Here is a 25,573-nt window from a genome sequence, read left to right as displayed (position 1 = left end):
CTCTAAATGCACTTTCCTTTTCTTTGTAGCATTTCATAACATTAAACACATGGTTAGATATTTATGTAGGTTCAAAAAGGGTACCATGCTCTTATTTTGTGCATTTCTATATCCCAGTGCCCAAGAAAGTGCTCAATAAATATATGTTGATGAATAAATGAAGTAAATTCCACATCTAGAATTTTAAATAATTAGCATTCCTACAAATTAAAAATGATCACTGAAATCAAATTTTAAATCAATGGTATGATGGCCTAAATAGACAAAACTATAAAATTACTGGACTAGAATACTGACATCAAGAATTTTACCAGAATGAAAAAAGGACAAAATTGAAATTTTGGAAAAAAGTTAATTTATATAAAAGATACATATACACATATAAAGAAATATGGAGATTTTATTGTAGTAAAATATATAAGTAACAAACTTTAACATTTTAACCCCTTTTAACTGTATAATTAAGTAGTTAAGTAGTTATGTGCTTAGTGACTATTTGTATATCTTCTTTGGAGAAATGTCTACTCAAACCTTTGCCCATTTTTTAAATGGGTTGTTTGCTTTTTTGTTATTGACTTATAGGAGTTCTTTACATATTCTGGGTGTTAATTTCTTCTCAGACACATAGTCTGCAATTATTTTCTTTCAGAAGTAGGAACTATTTAAAGAGATAACATAATTAATGAGGAGGAAATAGTCAAAGAAATACTCAGAGAAGTTGTTTTAGAACTGAAGAAAGACACAATTCTTCAGTTTGAAAGGTGCCATCTAGTAACCAAAAGTATAAATGAAAAATGTTTAACCTTACTACATATAATACCTGTGTGTGCATGTTGTGTGGGTCCCAGCCTATTGACAGTGATGTTCTCAAGTAGGAATGTCTGGAGCACTCATCTGGGCTTTATTTTTTGTGGCAGCCACCATAGCCATTTCTTCCCCCGGGGCCAATGTTGTGGCTGCACCAGCCCTTGTGGTTCTCCTTCTTTGTTTTTTGTTTTTGTGGGATTTTTTTTTTTTTTTTTTTTTTTTAGAGAGGGGAAGGGAAGAAGAAAGAGAGGAAGAGAAACATGAATGTGTGGTTGCCTCTCACACACCCCCACACACACACTGGGAATCGAACCACAACCCTTTGCTTCTCAGTGTGGCGCTCAATCCACTGAACCACACCAGTTGGGGCTTGTGGTTCTTATTATGATTTTAGGATGCACCTCAGCAAAACCATCAGGGAATTTTGTGGAACAAGATTTATCAACACCAGGGTGTGAACGGTACCCAGCATGCCCAAGAGCCTGACACAGTGAAGTCATGGGGTGAGGGAGAAGAAGTGAGAGAACCTGGGGCTCCATCTTTATGAGGGTTCAAGGGTGGGTTTTCTAGTTTCTTGAGTTCACTCTTACTGACAAACTTGAAGCATGAGAGCAGAAATTAGGGTGCAGGAAGACAGAGGTAGAATTACTCAAGCGATGAGTTATCTGTCACCCAGGACTTTCGGAAGGAGGGACCTTCATGGTTGGGAGCAGCCCACTTCCTTATCTGGTTGTCACTCTATAGTAGCTGCATCATGTAGCTGGCAGTATGTTTAGTCCAGATGGATGTTTTTGAAATCAATACCTCCACTATCAAAAGCTTAATGTCAAGCACTTACATGATACTATACATAGGCACACACTATATTATATCGTATAGCTCTATGCACTTAAAATTTTTACATGACTACATCATAAATATATCATACCCATATTGATACACCTAAGTATTAGTAAAAATAAACTGGATGTATACATTTTGCATCATAAAATAGTTACAAGGGTACAGATCTAGCCACAGAACTACAAAGGAGGTAAAGAACTATAAACAGCAAACAAAATAGAATGTAGACACAAAGCACTAAATGAGGCAAAGAGGATTGTTTAACACCAATGAAAGCAACAATCATCTGGTGAAAAGACTGAAATAAAATATTCAGCATTTGAAGAAAAACAAACAGAATTGTAAACATCAGGCACATAATCAAAAATCCACCAAGGCTTTGAGAAAAAAGCAGCATGTGAAAGAGATCTGATGCTCCTGAAAACAGTTAATAAATCAAATACTTGTAAACACAGAATTGAGGATAATTGTATGCTCAGAGGAGCCAATGGACTTGTCTATACTCCCTCTGCCATTTCTACAACCCACTCCCATCAGCTTCCATCTACACCACTGCACACATCACAACTGCTCTCGTCAAGGTCACTGATGATCTTACATAGTCAGAGTAAATGGCATTTTTGAAAATGCCATTGGCATTTTTATCTTACTTGGCCTTTCAGCAGTATGTGCACAGAAAAGTCTATACATGGGTCATATGTCACAAAGGAAGATGCAGGATGCAACTAAACTAGGTGCTGGCCGATTGCACCTGAGCAGAAGTGCTTGCTAGGCAGCAGCTACCATTAAAAGGTACCTGAAGAACCTGGGGCAAAGCAAATTTGATGTGTAGCAGGGATAGGCTCAGAGCAGGTGTCAGGTTTGCTTTTCCCAACTCTGGAGTGGTTGATTTTTCCTGGTCAGGCACTGGCTGATACACTGCTTCTAACATTCAATTCCTAACACAGCAGGCCAAACAGTCTTGGCAAATGCGAGTCCGAGTCCATCACTCCTCTGTTCAGAATTCTCCAACAGCTCCATGTCATCTGTGAAAGGGCAGAGTACTCAGAGGGACCCACAGTCCCATAGAACCCAGTTCCCTACTCGTTCCTAACCTTACCTCCTGCTCCACTCCCTCTGTGTCAACCTCAGGGTCTTTGCATCCTCTACTTACAAAGTTCATAGAAGCTGGGAAATTCTTGTGGTGTGGAATACAAAGGGACAAAGATATCCACTAGACACCTGCATGGCTACCTCTCTCATTACTGACTAGTATTTAAGCAAAAGCTTCACAGAAAGCCTCCTTAGTCACACTATCTAAAATTTTCACCCTTTCAACAATTTATATCTCTCTTAATTTTTTCTCTAGCATTTATCACCCCCTGGGGTACCATATATCTTACTTGTCTTTATTTTGTTTCTGTCTGGTTCCCTTAGAATATAAGCTTTGGAAAGAAGAGATTTTTGATTGTTTTGTTCACTTCTTTGTCCTTATCTCCTTAGACTTCAGTGGGTACTCATTAAATATCAGTCACGAGTAAATCAAGAGAAAATGTAGCCCCATGAAAGAAGAACTGGCTGTTATGAATAAGAAACGAGATATTTTAATAACAAAAATATATTACAAGTTTTAAAAGTCAATACAAGGTTGCGTGACAGAATATTCACATCTACAATGTGAATTATTGAGCTGGAACATCCATCTGGATACTCTCTCAGTGTGTGGTACGAAAGGAAAGAAGAAGGTAAGTGAAGGGAATAAAGTCAAACTGAGAAACATGTAAGAGAGATTTGGGAGCTCTGGTATTTATGCAAGGGAAGAAACAAAAATACTGAATAGAGGAAATATTCAAAGGTATCATTAAAAGTAATTCAACAGAGCCCTGGCCAGTGTGGCTCAGTTGGTTGGAGCATCATCCATACACCAAAATATTGCGGGTTTGAGGACTTACAGTCAAGATGGAGGTGTAGGGAAACATACACCTCACAACAACAACAAAATTACAACTACACTGTAAAACAACCATCACTCAGAACCAACAAAAACCGAGTTGAAAGGAAGTCTGACAACTAAAGAATTAAAGAAACCGCATACATCCAGACTGGTAGGAGGGGCAGACACATGGAACAGGCTGGTCCCACATCCACAGGTGGTGGGTAAAAATTTGGAAGGGATACCTCAGGAGTGAGGAGTCCCAGCCCCACACCAGGCTCCCACCCCAGGGTTCCAGGACCAGGAAGATAAGTCCTCATAACTTCTGGCTGCAAAATCCAGCAGGGATTGAGTTGGCGGAAGGAACTTTTGGAGTCCCAAGCAGTTCCTCTTAAAGAACCCACACAAAGACTTACTCAGACTCACTCCCTCTGAGCTCCAACACCAGGGTAGCAACTTGAAAGGCACCAGTGGTATATAGGGAGACACTGAAGTGTCTGACATCAAGGGGAGAGCTGGGGGACAGCTTCCTCCTAGAGAGAAATGTGGGCAGAGGCCATTGTCCCTTTTCTGAATCCTTTCCCCACAGAGCCACAGAACTGGCAGGCAGGTGCCATATCTGAGATTCCATCAACCTGGCTAACACTGTTTTTCCCACCCAAGCTGTTAACCAGCGGCTTTTCCAAATGAATGGCTGGTCTTGGCTCATGCTTCACAACTTCCTAAATCCTATCAAACAAGCAACAGCTGGCCTCGGTGAGCCCCCAGCACCCCTAAATCTTGCTAAGTGCCCCAGGCCCAGCACTAAGCAGGAGCCATCTGCAGATTGCTTTATAGGTCATGCAGTGTGGCCCCAGGCAGAACACAGGTGGGGGCTGACCTTGGCCAGCACCACCTAGGAAACCCCAGAGATTGTGCACCTAGTGGACAGCTACAGACCATGTTGGAACACCACCACCTTGCCCCTGTAAGCTGATCCTCCACAGAGGGCAGATGTTGGCAGTCAGTGGTCACAACCAGTCCTTGCAGTTGACTGGCCTGGGTAAATTCATCCCACTGACCTGCCAACAGAAATCAACACTCAACTATAAGAGGAGGGTGTACACAAAGAACACACCTGAAGTACCCAGCTTGGTGAAAGCAGAGGCTGTGCCCCTGGATCCTACAGGACAACTACATTAGGTCACGCTACCAAGAAAGGGAATCATAGCAGCTATACCCAATACACAGAAACAAACACAGGGAGGCTGCCAAAATGAGGAGACAAAGAAACACGGCCCAATGAAAGAACAGGTCAAAACTCCAGAAAAAGAGCTAAATGAAATGGAGATAAGCAATCTATCAGATGCAGAGTTCAAAACACTGGTTATAAGGATGCTCAAGGAACTTAGTGAGGACCTCAGCAGCATAATAAAGATCCAGTCCGAAATGAAGGATACACTAATTGAAATAAAGAACAATTTATAGGGAAACGACAGTAGAGTGGAAGAAGCCAAGAATGAAATAAATGATTTGGAACATAAGGAAGCAAAAAACAACCAATCAGAACAACAAAAAGAAAAAAAGAATTCAAAAAAATGAGGGTGGTGTGAGGAGCCTCTGGGACAACTTCAACAGGTCCAACATTTACACCATATGGGCGCCAGAAGGAGAAGAGAAAGAGCAGGAAATTGGAAATCTATTTGAAAAAAAATAATGAAAGAAAAATTCCCTAATTTGGTGAAGAAAATAGACATGCAAGTCCAGGAAACACAGAGAGTCCAAAACAAGATGGATGCAAGGAGGCTGGCTCCAAGACACATCATAATTAAAATACCAAAGGTTAAAGTGAAGAGAGAATCTTAAAAGCAGCAAGAGAAAAGCAGTTGGTTCCCTACAGTGGAGTTCCCATAAGACTGTCAGCCGATTTCTCAAAAGAAACTTTGCAGGCTAGAAGGGGTTGGCAAGAAATATTCAAAGTCATGAAAATCAGGGACCTATGGCCAAAATTGCTCTACCCAGCAAAGCTATCACTTAGAATCCAAGGGCAGATAGAGAGATTTCCAGACAAGAAAAATAGTAAAGGAGTTCATCATCACCAAACCATTATTATATGAAATGTTAAAGGGACTTATTTAAGAAAGAGAAGAAGAAAACTATAAACAATAATAAAACCACAATAAAAGGCCAACCAAGATGGAGGCATAGGTAGAAATGCTCCGATTCTTCACACAACCAAAAGAAGTATAACAACCCATTTCAAAACAAAACAAAACAAAACAAACCTGGCTGGTATGGCTGAGTGGATTGAGCACTGAACTACAAACCAAAGGGTCACGAGTTCAATTCCCAGTCAGGGCACATGCCTATGTTGTGGGCCAGGTCCCCAGTATGGGACGTGTGAGAGGCAACCACACATCGATGTTTCTCTCCCTCTCTTTTCCCTCACTTCCCCTCTCTCTAAAAATAAATAAATAAATAATCTTTAAAAAGACAAACAAAAAACAACCAGAACTGCCAGAAAATCAAACTGCACGGAAGTCCAACAATGAAGGAATTAAAGAAACATTCATCCAGACTTGTAGGAGGGGTGGAGACAAGCAACCAGGCAGGGAGGATGTGCGGCAAGGCATTGGACCTCGCAGACGAGGTGTGGGCTGGATGAGTGGGGGGTCCCACATCTGTGCGTGGATAAGCTGGGAGGAACAAAAGGGGAGCGAGACAGACCGTAAAACCAGGGTTTCAGCACAGGAAACTAAAGACTCAAAACCTCTGGCTGTAAAAATCTGTGGAGGTTGCAGTGGTGGGAGAAACTCCCAGTCTCACAGGAGAGGCCAGGTGAGTCCATTGGCAAGGCCCATGGGGTCCTAGAATGTGCACAAATATACCCACCTGGGTATCAGCACCTGAAAGGACCCAATACACTTGTGGGAAGTGAGGCAAGTGATGGAAAGTGGGGTGAGCGCCAAGCAAGTGGCATTGTTTCCTCTTGGACCACTCCCCAACTTATGGTGCCACAATGTAGCAAAGAGAGTTGCCTCACCCTGGTGAATACCTAAGGTTCTGCCCCTTACAACATAACAGGTGCACCAAGACAAAGAAATATAGCTCAAATGAAAGGACAGGTCAAAACCCCAGAAAAAGAACTAAGTGACAAGGAGATAGAGAACTTACCAGATGCAGAGTTCAAAACACAGGTAATCAGGATGCTCACAGAAATGATTGAGGTAGGTCACAAAATGAAGGAAGAAATAAAGGCTCTTCAAAGTGAAATAAAGGAAAATATACAGGGAACCAACAGTTAAGGGAACGAATCTGGGACTCAAATCAGTGATTTGGAACAGAATGAACAAGAATTCAAAAAAATGAGGAGAGGCTGAAGAACCTCTGGTACAACTTTAAACATTCCAACATCTGAATCGTAAAGATGCCAGAAAGAGAAGAGGAAGAGCAAGAAATTGAAAACTTTTTTGAACAAATAATGAAGGAAAACTTCCCCAATGTGGCAAAGGAAATAGACTTCCAAGAAGTACAGGAAGCTCAGAGAGTCCCCAAAAAGTTGGACCCAAGGAAGCACACACACCAAGGCACATCATAATTACATTACCCAAGATTACAGATAAGGAGAGAATCTTAAAAGCAGCAAGAGAAAAGGAGACAGTTACCTACAAAGGAGTGCCCATAAGCCCAGCAGCTGATTTCTCAAAAGAAACCATTTAGAATGAAAGGCCAGATGAAGTGCTTCCTAGATAAGGTCAAGTTAAAGGAGTTCATCATCATCAAGCCCTTATTATATGAAATGTTAAAGGGACTTATCTAAGAAAAGAGGATCAAAACTACGAACGGTAAAATGACAACAAACTCACAACTATCAACAACTGAACCTAAAAATCAAAAACTAACACTAACCAAACAACTAGAAAAGGAACAAAATCACAGAAATGGAGATCACATGGAGGATTATCAGTGGGGAGGGAGCAGGGGAGAATGGGGGGAAAAGGTACAGGGAATAAGAAAAACAATTTCTTGCACAAAATAGACAGGGGGAGGTTAAGAATAGTATAGGAAATGGAGAAGCCAAAGACCTTATATGTATGACCCATGGACATGAACTAAGAGGGGCAGAATGCAGGAGGGTGGGGGTGTACAGGAGGAGGGGATAAAGGGGAGAAAAAAGTTGGCACAACTGTAATAGCATAATCAATAAAATATAGTTTAATAAAAAGAAAACTATGAACAATAAAATGGCAATAAATATGTATCTATCAACAATTGAATCTAAAAAACAAATTAAGCAAAGAAGAACAGAGAAGGAATCATGGATACAGAGAGCATTTTGATGGCTGCCAAACGGGAGGGCTGTATGGCGGAATAGGTGAAGAGGTGAGGGGATTAAGAAGTAAAAATAGATAAAGAATAGCCATGAGGATGTAAAGTTCAGTATAGGAAATGTAGTGGCCAAAGAACTTACATATGCATGACAAATGGACATGAACAGAGGTGTGGGGATTGCCTAAGGGACAGGGGACTGCTGGGTGGAGGGGAGCCAAGAGGGTAAAACTACGACAACTGTAATAGCGTAATCAATAAAATATAATTTAAAAAAATATCATGGGTTCGATTCCTGGTCAGGGCACATACCTAGGTTGCAGGTTCATTCCCTGGGCGGTGAGTGTATGGGAGACAGCTGATTGATGCTTCTCTCTCCCTTTCTCTCTCTCTAAAATCAATAAACATATTTTTAAAAATTATTTTTAAAATAAAAAAAGCAATTCAACAGAACTGAAGGAAGTTATATAACTACCCATTGTAAGTACAAAGCAGATACAACACAATAATAATAGAAATAATACAATTAAAAACTGAGCCAATAATTTAAATAGACATTTCTTCAAAGAAAATGTAAAAATGGCTAACAAGCACATGAAAGTATTATTAATATCATAGGTCATAAGAGAAACACAAACCAAAACTACAATGAGGTGTCATTTTACACCCAAATAAAACGGGTACAACCAAAAAGAGAGATGGTAACAAATATTGGTGAGGATGTGGAGAAATTGGAGCTAACACACATTGCTAGGAGGAATGTAAGATATAATGTTGATTGTTCTCAGTTAATGTCTTGATTTGATTGCTATTAACTTCAACTGGTCTACCCAACCATGGGGCATTGTCCAGTGAGGAACCTCCAGCACAAAATTTCGCAACTTCCTTGAACTGGACTTTTGACACATGCAATCAGTCACAGAATCTTCTCCATACACAGCACAATATATATATATTTTTTGCATTTCACTTGTGTTTTTACCTTTCTTGAAATAATAAAGCATGATATGCTGAAAATGTTGCATATTTTCTTCCATCTTCAATATTAAAATGACTACACAAAAATTCACCAATTTGGATGCTTTTTTAAATGTATACTGATACGACATCTGTCACAGTACAACCTAACAAAATTGTTTCAAGTGAAGTTAAAGACAACTAAGCACTACTAGAGACATTTTGTGGAAAAAAAACAAGCAAACTTTTTGGCCAACCCAATAGTAGAGGAAGATGGAAGGAATGGTGATTTGAGTGTGTGTCCAACAAGCCAACTGAATTGCCACATTCACCAAGGACAAAATACAACAAAGCCACAATGTATTTAAACAATATGGTACAAGCCACTTAGTCACCAACAAATATTATCTAGAATATACAAAGAACTCTCAAAACTAAACAGTAAATAATAACCAATCCAATTAGAAAAGAATCAAAAGACACCCCTTCTGCCCTCTCTCTAAATTTTTTTTTAAAAGATTGAGATAGAAATTAGTATGTATCCATAAGCCAAGGAATGCCTGGAGCCACCAGAACCTGAAAGGATTAAGAAAAGATTCTCCCCTAAAGCCTTGAGAAGGAGTGCACCCCTTCAGACAATTTGATTTTGGACATCTGACCTACTGATCAGAGAATAAATTCCTCTTATTTTAGGCCACTGAATTTGTGGTCATTTGTTACAGAAGCCCCCCAAAATTAATACATACTTTGGTACTTGGAAGTGGAGTGTTGCTGTAACAAACACCTAAAACTGTGGCCGTGGCATTGGAATTAGGTAATGAGTAAGAGGTAGAAGCATTTTGAGATGCATGAGAGAAAAAGCCTGGACTTCCTTGAAGAGAGTATTAATAGAAATAGGGACCTTAAAGGCAGTACTGGTGAGAGCATAGAAGGAAAAGTAAAGAGCACGATAAAGTTTCTGTTATCTTAGAAAATGCACCCTAGGCATGACTAGAATATGGGTATTTAAGGCATTTCTGTTGAGGGCTCAGAAGAAAACGAGGAACATGTTGGAAATTGCAGGAAAGACAATCCTTGTGATATGGTGGCAAAGAACCTGGCTGAATTTTGTCCCATACTTATGTGGAAAGCAGAACTTGTAAGTGATGAACTTGGATAATTAGCTGAGGAAATTTCTAAGCAAAATGATGAAGGTGAGGATTGTTATTTATAATAAAGTATGAGGAAAGAGGTAAACTTAGCAAAAACAAACCAGCACTTAAGGATTTGGAAGGTTCTGGCTTATCCATACTACAAAGGATGAAGAAAATTAGTAGACGCACTTTTGGGAAAGTGTGCTATGGAAAGAGGTCCAAGGGCAGCTGGACAAACTTTTGTTGAAGAGATAAGCCATATGACTCATGGATCCACTCAATCTCTCAGCAGAGCCAGGAATAGAAATGGGGCTATTCAGGAAAGATCTGTGGGGCACCCTCCCGTCTAATGGCACGAATCGTCATGATGTACATACATGGTAGACCCACAAGGTTTTTCAGAATATTCTATTAGCACAAACACTTCTAGGTTGGCCTGAAAGGACAGAGACAGGATAAATGAAAGAGAACTATCAGATTTTCAGAAATTCTACAGATCGGAAATGGGCTGATACAGAGCTACTGAGCTGTAAGCATATGATGCCCTTCAGCAAAAATAACTGCAAGGGCAGAATCACGGATGCAGAGGTAGAGGCTGGATGTGCGAGAGAAAAGGCCTATCGAGCTGCCATGGGGACAGAGGCCTATGGAGCTGTAGGCCCAGATGATGTTAAGTTTGAGCCACAGAGGATTATTCTCAGGCCTTGAAATCTAATAAAACTTGCCCGGCTGTATTTCTTACTTGCTTGGAACTGATGACTTCTTTATTCCTTCCATTTTCTCCCCTTTGCAATGGGAATGTCTGGTACTTGCCTCATTACTGCATTTCGTAAGTAACCTTGTAGTTTCATAGGTCAATAGATGCAGAAGAATTTTGCCTCTGGATGGATTATATCGAGGCTCACTCATACCTGATTTAGATGACTTAGATGAAAACTTGGGACTTTTTGAGCTCATAATATTTAGATGAGGGTTGAGACTTTTGGAGATGTTGGGATGGAATTAATGTATTTTGCACATGGGGCAGATGTAAATTTGTGGGGCCAGAGGTTCGATGGTGGTGGGTTGAACCGTGGCCACCAAAAGACATGCTCATGTCCTAATCTCTAAAACCTGTGAATATGGTCATATGTAGATGAAGTTTCTTTGCAGATGTAACTAAGTTAAGGCTCCTGAGATGAGATCTTCCTGGATTATCAGGATGGGCCCTAAATCCAATGACAAGTGTCTGTAGAGAGGCTCAGAGGAAAACAAAGAGGAGAAGGCCATGTGAAGACAGAAGCAGACATTATAATTATGTAGCCACAAGCTAAGGAATGCCTGGAGCCACCAGCAGTTGGAAGACACAGGAAGGATTCTCCTCCAGAACCTTTGGAGGCAGTGCAGCCCTGTCAACACCTTGGTTTTGGATTTCTAGCCTCCAGAACTGTAAGAGAATGGATTTCTGTTGTTCTAAGCCATCCAATTGTTGATAATTTGTCACAGCAGTCCTAGGAAAATAATAGAGAAAATAAAATTGCTACATAACAAAAAATATCCCAAAGCACTGTCTTAAAATAATAATAATCATCTATTTTGTTCATGAGTTTGGGGGATGTCTGGGTTTCGCTAGGCCTTTCTCACTCAGGGTCTCTCAGATGGTTGTAACCAGAGGCTGGCTAGAGCTGGACCACCTCGAAGGCACTTTCCCTCATGTCTAACGCTTGGACTAGTAAGGCTCAAACAGCTAGGGGCTGGAGCTGGGGCCCCTTGGCCATCTCTTTCTCCTCCGACATGGTCCCCACATGATCTTTCTACATGGCAGCTGCGTTCTAGAAGCTGTCACAAATATATGCCCAGACACAAATGAAGAGAACATATACTCTACCTCTTGATGGGCATATAAAGGAATCTGCAGGTAGCACCAATGACTCAAGTCAGGGGAGATGATAAAGTTCTCCCCTCAGAGTTTTCTTGCTTTGTGGGGCAAGGAAGCTGCAATATTTATATCCCAGGAACCATCAGTCATCCACCAAGTTATAGTCTGCTTGGGAAAAACAAACATTCTCAGATCCATCCAATTCTCCATGAGAGCAGGAAACATGGGTTCTGGCAGGCTGAAGGTAAACCTCGGAAAAATGCAGATGATGACTGTTGGGAATGAAAACGCGTGGGGGGAGGCAGTGTGCTCATGTACCGTACTGGATTCCTGGGGATGTTGGTAGAGATCATCTGGGACATAGTCCCAACTCCATGTGGAAATGTAGTGCATCATGCTGATGCCATTTCCCAGGACTAGGGAAAATCAGGATTATGCAAATAAATGGCACTGGGAAAATTTGTTATTCCTTTAGAAAAAAGTAATATTAAGGCCTATGCCTCTCGTCATACAAAGATATAATTTCCTGAGTAATTACATAGCGAATTGTAAACAACAACAAACTGATGCAACTACGAGAGGAAAAATATATGTGTGGTGAAGATGGTCTTTCTAAGCAAGATGCAAACCTAGAGGTAATAAGGAACGCATTGACACTTTACATAAAATTTAAAATGTAGCTGTGACAGGAGACAACATAAACAACTGGACAGAAACTGGGCAAAAATAACTAACACATAGGATATAGGAAAACATAAGATATTCAGAATGTATAAAGATATCCTATAAATCCATAAGAAAATGAAAAATAACCAATAAGAAAACCAAAAATAACCAATAAATGAAGTAGAAAAATGGCCAAAGAATATAAACTGGTGATTCACAGAAGAACTAGGCATGCCAATAAACATATAAGAATTTGCTAAACCAGCAGCATGGAAAATAAAACTCAGTACAGTATCATTTTATCATAAATTGGCAAAAACTTTAAAAAGATTAATTATCTTCATGAGCTAGACTATGGCTATACTTCCACACATTTAAAATTGGTTGAGCCTTCCTGGAGAACAGTATGGCAGTATTTATCCACATTAATAACATGCACATTCTTTGACTAAAATTCTACTTTGAGGAAGCTCATCAGAAATGCCCAGAATACACATGTAGATGCTTACTACAGCATTATTTGTAATAGGGGAAAAGTGGAAAAAACCTAAGTGTTCAACAGTGGGAAAATGTTTAAATAAAATGGAACAAGAAATACATATAACCAATTATTCCAAATAGTCTTCTTCAGCCATTAAAAAAATACAAGATTTATAGACAAAAAACTACAAGAAAAAATAATAATGGAAAAAAACAACTTGTAAAACAGTGCTGTCCCTATGAGCTCCGCTGCATTTAAGAAATCGAATGTAAGGGTATGTGCACACCATGTCTGCATGGACCTACTGTGAAAAAGGTGCTGTACACTAACCCTGACAAGTTGGGGGCCGGGGGGGGGGGGGGGGGGGGGGAGACACATGACAGGCCTTACAAACTCAGTGACCCAAAGTAACCACACAGGATAGTATTGTTACAGACTACTATCTGGAGATTACGGGGTCCCTCTGTCACTGTGGATTCTTTGCCCGCCACCAGGGAATTGGAATTATGGCTCTCAAGGCCAGAGTTTGGTGAAGAGAAAAGGAACTATTTACTCAAAAGTTATACAGACTTAGAGTAATGACTTAATGTCTTCATTAAAATCCCAAAGTCCCTTAAAACACCCACAAACACACACATTCCTTCCTTCCCCCTTTGCCATGGCAGGCCAGTCCCAGAACGTGCCAATCAGAAGTACCACCCTCCAGAAGAAAAAGAAGTCTGCAGCTCACTTCTCCCAGTTCCTCTCAGTCATCCATGATCGACTGGTTTTCCACTGTCCCCAGCACCATCAGCTGTGTCCCCGAAATCTCCAGTTCTTAATCCAAAACCACGTGGCACCTTCTCATGGCTCACCAGCAAGAGTCCTTTCACCCCTTTCCCTCCCTGTAAGGTCTCCCATTGTCCCCACCCCTAGTCCTGCATTATCTCTCCTGCGTTCTTCCAAACTGTTAAGAGAGAGCTCTGCATGGATGCTACATCTTGCTTTTCTCCTTCCTAGGTCACATGGTTAAGGGAGCCCCCTTAACCTCCCCAAGACCGTGTGGTTAGCCCCCTGCATGGCAAATCCCAGTGTGAATCTTCCTCTGCAACCCCATTTCCAACTCCTCCCACAATTGGCTACACCTGCCAGCACTCCAGCAGTTTTCAGCCTTCCTTGGCTACCATAGTAAGGCAGGCATGGCCCCATGGCATGGAGTGAACCATCTCCAAGCTCTCATGCAGGCACTGTAACCAGCGGGAGCTGCCTCCCAGTTCCTCTGTGAATCAAAGTCACGCCCCTCTCCCTGGCTCAAAACAGGACCACAGCAACTTAACATATCTATGAAGCTAGCCAGCTGTTATAGATATGTAAAATAACCGGTTTTGCATACGAGGTATGAAGCTGGCCAACTGTTGATAAGCAAAATAACTCTCAATGTTCCTGCTCCAGGTGTCCCATCCCCTGGCCCAGATTTCTGGGTGTGGGGACATCCTATATTTTTATATTTCCTGGACACCCCAAGTTCTGGACCCAGTTACAAATCCTTCATTTGGGGGATCTTGGCTGCACCCCATTACATTATCAACATGAAAATAATTCCTAGGCGGGTCATGGTGATTAGTCAAGTCCCAGGCCTGTAGTTTTCATGATAAACATCAATTTTTACCTTAACTAAGGACTGTCTATCGTCTTGGGACACCTAGGACAAGTACCTTTGAAATGTCGGAGTAATTTTTTTTCCAGACTCCTAGAAGGCCCAACTGTGGGCATCAGAGCAAAAGACACTTCTCATTATTATCTTGTTGCCTGGATAACATCTCTATTTATTGGTCATGTTAAATGTTAACTACCTACTACCTACCAATGGAAAAGAGATAAGTGTGTCTCCAATTCACTTTTAATCAAGTCCTAGAGATTCACAGCTACACCCCCACAGCTGTCTCTCATCTCAATGGATTTCACCTAACCCTCCTTACCATATCTCTTTTGATTCCAATATATAAAATGAGCACAAAACTGCCATCCTACAGAGCATTTTCTCAATCTGGGAAATTGTTCCAGGCATGTCCTCGAAATTTTGGCTCAAATAAACTCATATTAAAAAAAAAACTTTTCATTAGGTTGGACATTCTTTCATCTGACACTATGAAGACACTGGAAGGTTCCACACCTACCTGCACTATGACAATACCTGCAAAGCCTTAGTTCATGCATGACAATAGTACTGCGTAAGAGTTGGCTAGTTTTATTCATATTTCTGTATTTTTAATGATAATACATTCTGGGTTTACTTATGTAATGTAAAAGTAAAGATTATGCTTTTCAATGACATTAAAAACTCTCCCTCCACTCAAATGCAGGCACAGAACAAGGGCCACTTACTTAATTTCTCCATCTCAAAAGCCCAGAACAGTGGCTGGCACGTCTTGGTCGCGTAGGAACGCATCCCAAGACGCAGCGGGTTGTTTCTAACGCTTCTCGCCAGACTGCAATACCCTCACCATGTAGATACTTAACCCACCCGTCGGAGACTTAGATCTTCCCCTTCCACAGCAGTCGAGGCCGCCGAGTGCACGAGCTCGAGGAGGCGAAGCCTCGCGCTCCGTTGCCCCGCCCCCGGCGCTAATACGTCAGTGGGCAGCGCCTCACGTGGAAACTCGACTTCCGGAAGGAAGCCCGTGTACGGACTTATGGCGACCGCCGTGGAGCAGTGGGTGCTGGTAGAGATGGTACAGGCGCTGTACGAGGTGAGCTCGGCAGCCCAGCGGCCCACGACCACACCCGACCCTGGGGAAGGGGGACGACTCGTGCAGATTTGTGGTCCCGGGGCCTGGGCGGGATTGCCTCGGTCACGCCCAGGTCCTCCGCGTCCCTGACTGGAAGGGCTCGCGGAGCACGCCATCCGAGCGGTGGAGGGCAGGGAGGGACCGGCAGGAGCGGGAACCGAAGGTCTAGCTTTGAGCTCCGCCTGGCGTGGAGCCCGCTGTGGGTCCTGTTGTGGCGCTGGAGAGGAACATGTGGGAGGGGGCACAGGAGAGAGGTTGGTCCTCAAAAACCAGAGTTGGGACTGATGGTAAAACCGGTGGTGAAGATACAGTGGAAGAACCAGTCTGGGGAGGTGCAAGGGAAGTCGGGTCCTGGGAACTGTGGAGCAGGAGACAGGGGGAGGAATTGTGAGAAACTGGAGTTTGTCTGTTTTTGTCGAGACGTGAGGTTAGAAAAGAAGCTGAGTTATTTAGAATTTAGGTATATGAAATACAGTCGTTTGTCATTCTTTTGCATATGCCCCACTTTCTACCTTGTAAATAGACAACTCTTTTGGTAGAGCTTTAAAGGAAGGGTGGTCAAGAGTGTTTTGAAAGTCTAGCTATGTCATGTATGTTAGATAACATGGAAGCAAATGTCAGTCATAGAGAATGTTTGTTCATGTATTTAACTGAGCTTCACCACAATGTCCAGTAGAACTTTCTATTCTCTGTTTGAGCTATTCAGTATAAATATTATCCACTAATCACATGTGGCAGTTAGGCACTTGGAATGTGTCTAATGCGACTGAGGGACTACATTTTTTATTTAATTTAGTTTAGATGTAGATTTAAATAATCACCTGGTGCCTGTAGCTACGGTATTGGACAGCACAGATCAAGACACAGGGATTAGTGTGGTGAACAAACAGGAAAAGGTCCCTGTGCTTATAGAGCTCACAGTCCTTTAGAGTGAATCTCAGTTTTCTATTGACAATTTTTTTTAAACTTAACATTGCTGTTTACTGGTGATACCAATAGCCTCGCTGGACCACGGGGAGCAGGGGGTGAACAGGAGGGGCTGCTTGAGGAGATCATGAAGCACCCAAGCAGTCGGTAGCGGTGGTGTCCAGGTAACAGCTCTTGCCTTGCCAACGCTGGGCCCCTTTGCGGAATGTTCTGCTCCTGGCTGTATATCCCCTTCCCCCAGGCAAGACGGTGGCAGAAAGAAGTATGGCACTGAACGCTGGTAAGGCTAGGAAGATCATTGGATAGGGGGAAAAGCCCTCCTACCCACTTCTGGTACCTGATTGGAGGTGGGACCAAAAGGGAGGCAGGCACACACATCAGGGAGGGCAGAATGGTGGCTGGCATGGGAAGGAAGGGAAGTGCTCTGACCCACCTGGCAAACTGCTGGCTGGTGTGTTCACGGGAACTTCTGGCCCTGGAAGCCACATGACCAGTGGCAGCACAGAGATCACATGTGGGTTCTAGGAGGGAACCTGAAGCTGGAAAGTAGCTGGGAGAAAAGCTGAGCTGCCTGGATGACACCTCAGTGGCCGCCTGCGGTTCCCAAAGGAGGTACTTTAAATGAGAGAAGGAACTCTGGACACTGCCTTTGGTTTTGGACTGGCTGGACAGCTGGGTTTTTTCTCTGGGTTTCTCTGAGGGGATGGGCTTTGAGACAAGAGTCTGCCATTCTTCTGGATTATGAAACATTTCAATAAAAGTCTCTTCCTTTTCTCAGTAGCATCTGCCTCTAGAATTTGCCCATTGGTGGCAGCGGGCAGCTGAACTTCCACTTTAGTTTGGTAATACTGCCATGGCGCATGGCTGATGATGGTGTCTGCCATTGCAAGACTTATCAGGACTTGCTGAAAAACAGTTGACAGCAGATGTGGCCTAAGTGATGTCCAACATTAGTTAATTATAGTTTAAAAAGAGAAGCCACTAAAATGTGATTTTTTTCATAAATGAATAATAATTTTCTGGTTTATGTTGATGTTCCCATCTTGAAAACTGCATAATTGATGAAGAATTACTCCTGGGAGAAGTACTCCTGGTTGTAACATTTCCAGGAAAAGAAGCTGCATTTGTGATATTCGTTAATTTACTACACAATTAATATCTCAGTTTTCCTTAAGATGCGTTCTTTGTGTAGTGGGGATGTTTAGTGACTTGGGCAGTTATTGAGAAAACCAGACAGATTTTAAGACTAGAGTTCTTATTCTTTTTTTCTTTTTCTTTTTTTTTTTTTAAATTTTTAGATAGAGGGGAAGGGAGGGAGAAAGAGAGAGAGAGAAACATCAACGTATGGTTGCCTCTCTCATGCCCCCCACCAAGGACCTGGCACGCAACCCAGGCATGTGCCCTTACTGGGGATCATACCACTGACCCTTTGCTTCACAGACTGGAGCTCAATCCACTGAGACACAGCAGGCAGGGCTGGAGTCCTTATTCTTTAATGAGTTATGTCCAGGGGGGGATCAGCAAATTTAAAAAGTCATCTTAAAGAAAGATTTTGTTCTTGCTCCTAATTTCTATGTACTTGGTGTGTAGAACTTGGGGAGTCTTGTGTTGTATACCCAGAAAAGAAATATGTGATAGTGTGTGTATGTACCATATGTGTATAGCTTGAAAGTTATTTGTACATTGACCTGAAAGTTTGCATACAAATTTTTCAGCAGTTTGTCTGTCTGTCTCCACATTCTGATTTTTTTTTCAACTGTGGTGAATCATTATCACTTTCTTTCTGTATAGTGTTTAAAAATAATTTGTGTTTACATTTCTAAGTACCTCTTTTAAATTTTCTAATGACAAACTGTTGGGACTAGAGCACCCTGTAACTGACTGGTGTTTAGTTGACGATGTGGGATCTTCCACATGCTCTTTGTATGTCCAGTTGGACAAAAATTAGAAGCCACCTTGGTCTTTATCCTGGAAATGTACAGCTGAAAAGAAGATGTGACATGGATAATTTAATTAAGGTATCTTTATGGCTGTTGACATGGAAAACACTACACACTTTTGGGGAACTACAGTAGAAAAACAGACCCGCTATCCCTTTAAGCGTGTATAAAGTCTTTTTCCTCAGCCACATTACGAGAAGGATTTTAAAAGGTTTACTAGAAAAACACAGATAATGTGTAAGACATGCAAAACTCTTAAGAATTGTGGAAACTGGTTTCCAAATAACTTCCTTAACTCATCCATGGTAGATTGGGTTATAGAAGGCTTGTGAAGCTGTGAAGTCTTTGTTACAGTCATCTCCCAGCAGTAAAAATTTAAATTACCAATAGGATCTCATAGTTGATGTTGTTTGACATGTTGGGATTTTGTTTGAGATTTCATTTTAAAGATTTTTTTTTCTAAAGATGTGTTAAGTCTGCAATATTAGAGATTTTTTAATGTGTAGAAGAAATTGCCCACTGTTAGAAATGGGAAAAGGAATCAGGAGAAATGAAAGGAACTTTGAAAATAAATTATAAGAAGTAATAGGCTAACAGTAATCGGAAATGGTATTGAAATGTGCATTAAATTTCACATGCTGGTTTTAGAAGGGTTTATTTCACTTTGTTTTGTTTTCAACTCACTCTTAGGCTCCTGCTTACCATCTTATCTTGGAAGGAATTCTGATACTCTGGATAATCAGACTTCTTTTCTCTAAAACTTACAAATTGCAAGAACGATCTGATCTTACAGTCAAGGTAAGAAATTAAAGCCCAATGTTATTATTTGGTGTGTGATGATAGTTGCTACATCTTCAAAAAAGGACTTGTAGTGGCCAACTATATGCTAAAATATTTTCTGGAATGTAAGGAAATCAAGGGGAATGAAATACAGTGTAGGAAAAATAGGGGCACGCCAGGATGAAGTACCTACCCAGAGGAGTACCATGCTGCAACTTCTCTGCTTTGCTAGGGGCAAACAGCAGTCTCACAAGTAGGTGATAAAAGAGAAGCATGGGCAGCTACTGGATTTCCAGTGTCCAAGTGCAAGATTATATGAGTTGCTTGAGAAAAGCCCCACTCTTTCTGAAGTCTGAGTGAAAGTTTTCCCTGTAGTAAGACTCCTTCCCAGCCCCCAGCCCCCACCTCCCACCCCAAGCCAGGTGAACCTTAGGAATTAGAAGTGCCTAGAGCATCAATGGCACTGCCCACTGCCATCCATTAGTATGCAGGATGACGCAGGAGCACTTAGTGACCCCCTCAGTGGGAGAGAGGAAGAACAGTTTTGACTGCAGCATAGTTTCTGTCGCTCAGGTTGTTGTGCCAGGTACTTAGGGAGGCAGGGATTGTGAGAGATTGTTTTCCTGCAAAATTCTCTAAAACGTTGGTTCACGGGGCAGTATTGGGTACAGCAGAAAGATGAAGCACTGGGCTTTTCTTTATTTCCTGGAGCATTCACAGAAGGAAATGCAAGTGGAATCACCACAGCCATGTACGATTGCTTCTCTGATTTCTCTTCTGCTGCTGCTGTCCTGATCATTAATGTTAATCATGAAACCGGCAGGCACCGTCTCCTAGAGAACATGCAATGTGTGGTTCTGAGGGCAGAAAGTTTTGGCAACCCGGGTAAAGCAGAAGAAAGAGACGTCTCATTGCGTGATTTCTTATAACCTTTAGTATGCTGGTGCATATTTGTCCTCTGTTTGGAAGAATGTCCTAGACTTGACCACAGATCTCTCCCTCGCCCCCTGCTCCTTTTAACGAATACTTTACGGGATTATCTTGCCCGTAAATACTGAACAAATACTATTTCTATAGCATTGTAGTAAGGCTGAGCCCTCCAAGTCAGAAATCCTGCCTATACTTTTTCCTTGGTGTTTAGGAACTTCTTGTGGATAATTATGTGGCCATGACACAAATTAGTCCAAATATTCTTAGTTTTCATGTAAGCATATCGATCTGCACATATATACATTCTCCAAAGACTGATATGTAAACCTACTTCAGAATGATCCTCTGAAAGGAAACTTTGCTAGAACAGGATTTAGTAATCACTGACACCTTGCCTTAACCTCAGTGGAAGGAAAAGGAACTGTGGGTGTTGTGAGTGGAAGTGCCCTTCTCAGTTAGAGAGGTCTACAGAAGCTCTTCACCAGCAGGGCATCTCGAGTGGATTCTAAAGTGTGTCTGCATGGTAGCAGTGCACAGTGTGCATGACGTGTACTCCAGGCTTGTTTGGGCTGCTGTACTCCTCCATGAGGTCATTGGCTGAAACACATGAGAAATTTGGTGGTTGGTTTATTCGGCCAGCGTTTTTGAGTGCCTGAAAATCAGGTGAATGTGCCGTTGGTCCTGCTCTGGAGTTGCCCATCAGGAGAAGAATGCACAAAAGCACTTATCAGAAGTATGAGGACAGATTTCAGTGTCTCTGGTTATATTTTGCTTGCTTGTTTGTTTCGTTGATTAGGTTCCACTTAGAGGTGAGGTCATAGCGTATTTGTAATTAAGAACAAACTGACAGTAACCAGAGGGGAGGTGGGAAGGGATAATGGCGAGGGAAGGAGGGAAGGGTGGAAGGGTTTTCAGGAACATCTATAGAGGACACATGGACAAAATGGCGAGGGAAGGAGGGAAGGGTGGAAGGGTTTTCAGGAACATCTATAGAGGACACATGGACAAAACCAAAAAGGGGCAAGATCAAGGGTGGGAAGTGGGGATGGCTGGAGTGGGGGAGAGTAGGGGTGGTAAAATGGAGACAACTGTACTTGAACAACAATAAAAAAAAAAAAGTTTTAAAGAAAAAAGAAGTACGAGACTAGAACTATTAAGAGACGGTCTATTTGCGAGGCAAGAATTGCTGTGGCCATCATGTTAATTTAGGTGCCTCATCTCATGGTGTACCTCCAGACTACATTTTCAAAATTACCTGTTTTTCTGATACAAGACCGGATAAGAAACTGAAAATAGTCAACATAGTTGTAACAGATAAAAGGAATGAAGTAGCTTTTTATGACAATTTCCAAGCCAAATCCCATTGCAGGAATTATGAGAGCTTTTTTTTCCCCCTGTATTTCAGCTACACCTGAATCTCTGCTGATGGCTTGTAGAAACAGTGCTTCGTGACCTGGTTGATCCCTTCTCATAGTGGTCACGTCCATAAGCACTTCGGGTGTGGCTTCCTGTGTTGTCTTGGAATAGAGGCTGAGCTGACTTACCAGAAATCATGCTTCTCACCTTTGTGTTGTAGACTTTCTTTTTGTTTTACAATTTATAAGGCATGCTTCATACTTCTCACAGTGAAAAAATTGTGACCTAGAAATAAAACTTTCTTAATTTTTCCAGTCACCCGCAAAACTACATGGAAAAGAGCCTTTAGCCTGTGGTAAGGGGTGAGGAGGGTAAACGCCCAAAACTCAGAAGTGATTCTGTTTCATTTCTAGCCACAACTAGACCTGTTTCTCGCAGTGTGTTCATTATGATGGTTGCACTACAACAATTTAGATGCTGCTGGAGTCACTGTCCAGTGACTAGCATTGTGCTGTGTTTTAACACCTGTTCTCCTGTAGGAAAAGGAAGAATTGATTGAAGAGTGGCAACCAGAACCTCTTGTTCCTCCTATATCAAAAGACCATCCTGCTCTCAACTACAACATCGTTTCAGGGTAAATCACTTCGCTACTCAAAGGACTTGTACTCAGTTTCCTGTGGGTAAAATTGCCAAAGTGAACAGTGGTTTAATGGTGTTCCTTTTTTACTTGAAATAAAAGCTTTAGATATTTCTGCAGGTCAGAAACTATCTGCTTTAGTTTCCAGTATAAAAATTTCCTTGAGGAATTGTATGGGCATTTTTAAAAAAGATTTTATGTATTTATTTTTAGAGAGAAAGAGAGGGAGAGACACATCAGTGTGTGGTTGCCTCTCGCGCACCGCCCACTGGGGACCTGGCCTACTACCCAGGCATGTGCCCTGACAGGGAATCCAACCAGCAACCCTTTGGTTCGCAGGCCAGCACTCAATCCACTGAGCCACACCAGCTAGGGCTGGGCATTTTTTTTTTTTTTATAGTTTCTAATTTAGGCATAACAGTTTGTACCTTTTTCCTCAAAAATATCTTTTTCAAGGTAATACACACACACTATATATAATATGTCAGATGGTTAGAAGCACTTAAAATGGTTAAAAGCAACACTCCTGCTTTTTCCCACCTGGTTTTTTTTTTATGCCTGCTAGATCTGTTGCAGGTTGCCTTCATAATTAGATATTAACAGTATGCTGACACCACTACTACTTGATTGATTAGTGATAGGAAACACCTAATGACTCCCACGGTATGAATTATGAAACTTCAGCTCAGTTGTCCTACCTTTCTTCTTGTTTCCAGGGTCTGATCTGTTTCTGTTTTTAGTTCTCCTATTGGTTATCTTTGCATTTTGTGTGTGCTTTTATTTCTTGAAGATTTTACTTAGTGTTTTTAAAGAGAGGGTAAGGGAGGGAGGAGGAGAGGAAGAGAAACATCGGTCGCTTGCTTGCCATATGACCTCACCCAGGGACCTGGCCTACAGCCAGCAACCTTTCTGTTTGCATGATGATGCGCAACCCACTGAGCCACGCCCATCAGGGCATTGTGTGTGCCTTTATTAACTAAGAAATATTTTAAAAATACAGAAAATACCAGACACGTGTGTATCGACTGTCTAGAATTCATAGGCAGTGACACTTTGTTATCTTTACTTGAAATACGGTTTTTAAAAGAAAGAAAACATTACAAATATAGCCAAAGAAACCCGTATCACTTACTCTTGCCTCCCACACAAGATCACCACTGTCTTGAAGTTGGTGGGTCTTTTCCTTTGCTTATGTTTATACTTTTGCTACATATGCCTGTCATCATGAAAATATTTAATATTTTGTTTAAAATTGTGATGCACGATATGCTCCTGATTGTGTCCTTCTGCTTTGATCTAAGAGAGGCTTGTTTTCTTCACTTCTGTGGATTCTTTGATCTTACAAAAATTTTGCATGTTCTGAAATCAGACTTACCAACCATTAATCTTGTGGAAGAAATCCTTCCCTACCCCAAAGGTCTAATTTGCCTGTTTTCCATGTGATGGTCAGTTGTCCCATCATTATTAGTTGAAAGGTTCATTTTTTTACCTACTGATTAGAAATTCCCCTTCTTTCGTGTACCAAGAACCCTTATAGAAGGTCTGCTTCTCGCTTTGTTTCTGTTCTTTAGGTGCCCTTGTCTCTCCCTGTTCCAGAACCTCACTCTTATAAATAACACAGCTTGAGAATAGGCCTTGACAAGAGTGAGTCCTTCTGTTCTTGAGAATAGTCTAGACTCAGTCTTGACTCTGTTCTTCACTGAGAGTTTAGGTTCAGTTGATCAAACAGGACCAAAAAATGGGTTTAGGTTTGTGACTAGCAGTGCGTTGAATTTATAGATTGATTTGGAGAGCGTTGGAGTCTTGCCAGTAATGAATCTCATCACTCTGTACCTGGGTTGTCTGTCGCCTGTATACTGAGGTCGATTATGTCGCACAGTAAAGTTACATGACTTTCTTCATAAAGGCTTGGCTTGGCTTTTCTGTTTCTACTTTTATTTTGAAATAATTGTGGATTCACATGCAGTTGTAAGAAATAGTACAGAGATCCTTCGTAAGTTTTCCCCAAGGGTAACGTTTTGCGCAACCATAGTACAATATCACAACCAGGAAACTGACGTTGTATCTTCTAATGGACTCGTCCCAGAGTTTTAATGGAGGTTCCAGAGTTTTACTTTCTGTCATGAGAAGCGTCTTTTCCTTCTGTTCCTGTATTATTTCACTGGCCGGGGCACCTCCCATGCAGTGTTGAATAAGAGAGGTAACAAGGGCCTCAGTGTCCCTGGTGGCTTGTAAGAGATAACCTGTATCAAGTTATGGGCCTGCCATTCTCTTCCTGGTTTGCAAAGGGAACGTTTCGGTTTTCAAATCAGAATATTAAAATTTATCAAATTTGTTTCTGTGTCTATTGAAATACTCACAACTTTCCTCCTCTAATCAGTTACCATGTTAAATTATACGGATTGGTTTTTAAGTTGGTTATGCCTATACATAAATTTTTATTAGAGAAACTGCAGTCCCCGGTGCCTCCCATCCTCACCCCAGATTCCCACTCTGTGGAAGTAATTCCTTTCTGTTTCTTTAGCTTCCCCCCCCCCACCCCCATATTTGCTTCTGTTTTTCTAAGGAACTTGCTTACGCTGTTATTTCTTGAATTTTTTTTATTTATTTCCCAGCTGTAATTATACTCATTAGCGGTAGGACAGAAAGATTGGCTGTCTGAAAACACATGCACACTTGCTGTCCTCAGGCCCATGATAGCCCCTCTAGTTAGTTCCTTAGTGTGGACTAGAAAAGCCCCTCTTCCTCTGGCAAACACAGCAGCCTGCTGTGGACCTTGGCTGCACAGCCGCCTGCAGCCACCCTGTTCATCCCTTCTCCCAGCAGAGTTCTGTTTTTGCATCCTGTGTTCTTAGATTATTTTGTGCTTACATTTTTATGGCTGCATTAATACCATTCATTAGTTAGGGTTAGCGTCCTTTTTTTTCAATATGCAGAATATTTTAATCACATTTTCTTTCCTGTTTTCATTTCTGTTTGCTCACTTGCTTGCTTGGTTTTACATATGAGCCTACTTCATGCCGTTGTCTTCCTCCAGAGCTATTTCTTGGGTCCATTTTCATTTTTCTTCCTGGAAACATTGTCTTCTTGCTCCAGTCCTGACTGGTTGCTAAATAGAGCTGCTGCCCAGGGTGGCCCTGGGATCTCAACCTCCGCTTTAGCTCAGGAGTCCCTTTGTCTCTTTCCTGTGTTGGTAGTGTCCTCTGTCTGAGTTTACTCCTGTGTACGCGTAGAGTAAAGATGGACTCCTGAGGAAGGCTATGGAAGGTA

The 25,573-nt window shown here is 41.7% G+C and overlaps 1 protein-coding gene and 1 long non-coding RNA gene across 2 annotated transcripts in view; one reads left to right on the top strand and one right to left on the bottom strand.

The window, feature by feature from the left end:
• Window positions 1-1,122: 1,122 nt before the first annotated feature.
• LOC128781116 (uncharacterized) lies at window positions 1,123-15,539 on the bottom strand. Its single transcript, XR_008427003.1, has 3 exons — window positions 15,330-15,539; window positions 8,183-8,261; window positions 1,123-2,675 (listed from the first exon to the last, which is right to left on the bottom strand). It is a non-coding gene; the product is annotated as an uncharacterized lncRNA (long non-coding RNA).
• Window positions 15,540-15,595: 56 nt separating this feature from the next.
• The window catches only part of SPTLC1 (serine palmitoyltransferase long chain base subunit 1), an 85,502-nt gene continuing 75,524 nt past the window's right edge, over window positions 15,596-25,573 (top strand). The window contains exons 1-3 of the mRNA XM_053925702.2: window positions 15,596-15,694; window positions 19,291-19,398; window positions 22,206-22,300. Of these exons, the coding sequence (XP_053781677.1) occupies window positions 15,638-15,694; window positions 19,291-19,398; window positions 22,206-22,300 (260 nt within the window). The 5' untranslated portion in view covers window positions 15,596-15,637. The remainder of the gene's footprint in view (window positions 15,695-19,290; window positions 19,399-22,205; window positions 22,301-25,573) is intronic.

This window comes from Desmodus rotundus, chromosome 1 (assembly GCF_022682495.2).
Source record: "Desmodus rotundus isolate HL8 chromosome 1, HLdesRot8A.1, whole genome shotgun sequence".
Taxonomy (NCBI): Eukaryota; Metazoa; Chordata; class Mammalia; order Chiroptera; family Phyllostomidae; genus Desmodus; species Desmodus rotundus.
The sequence above is the reverse complement of the archived record's forward strand: the minus strand, read 5'-3'. Positions and strand labels throughout refer to the sequence as shown.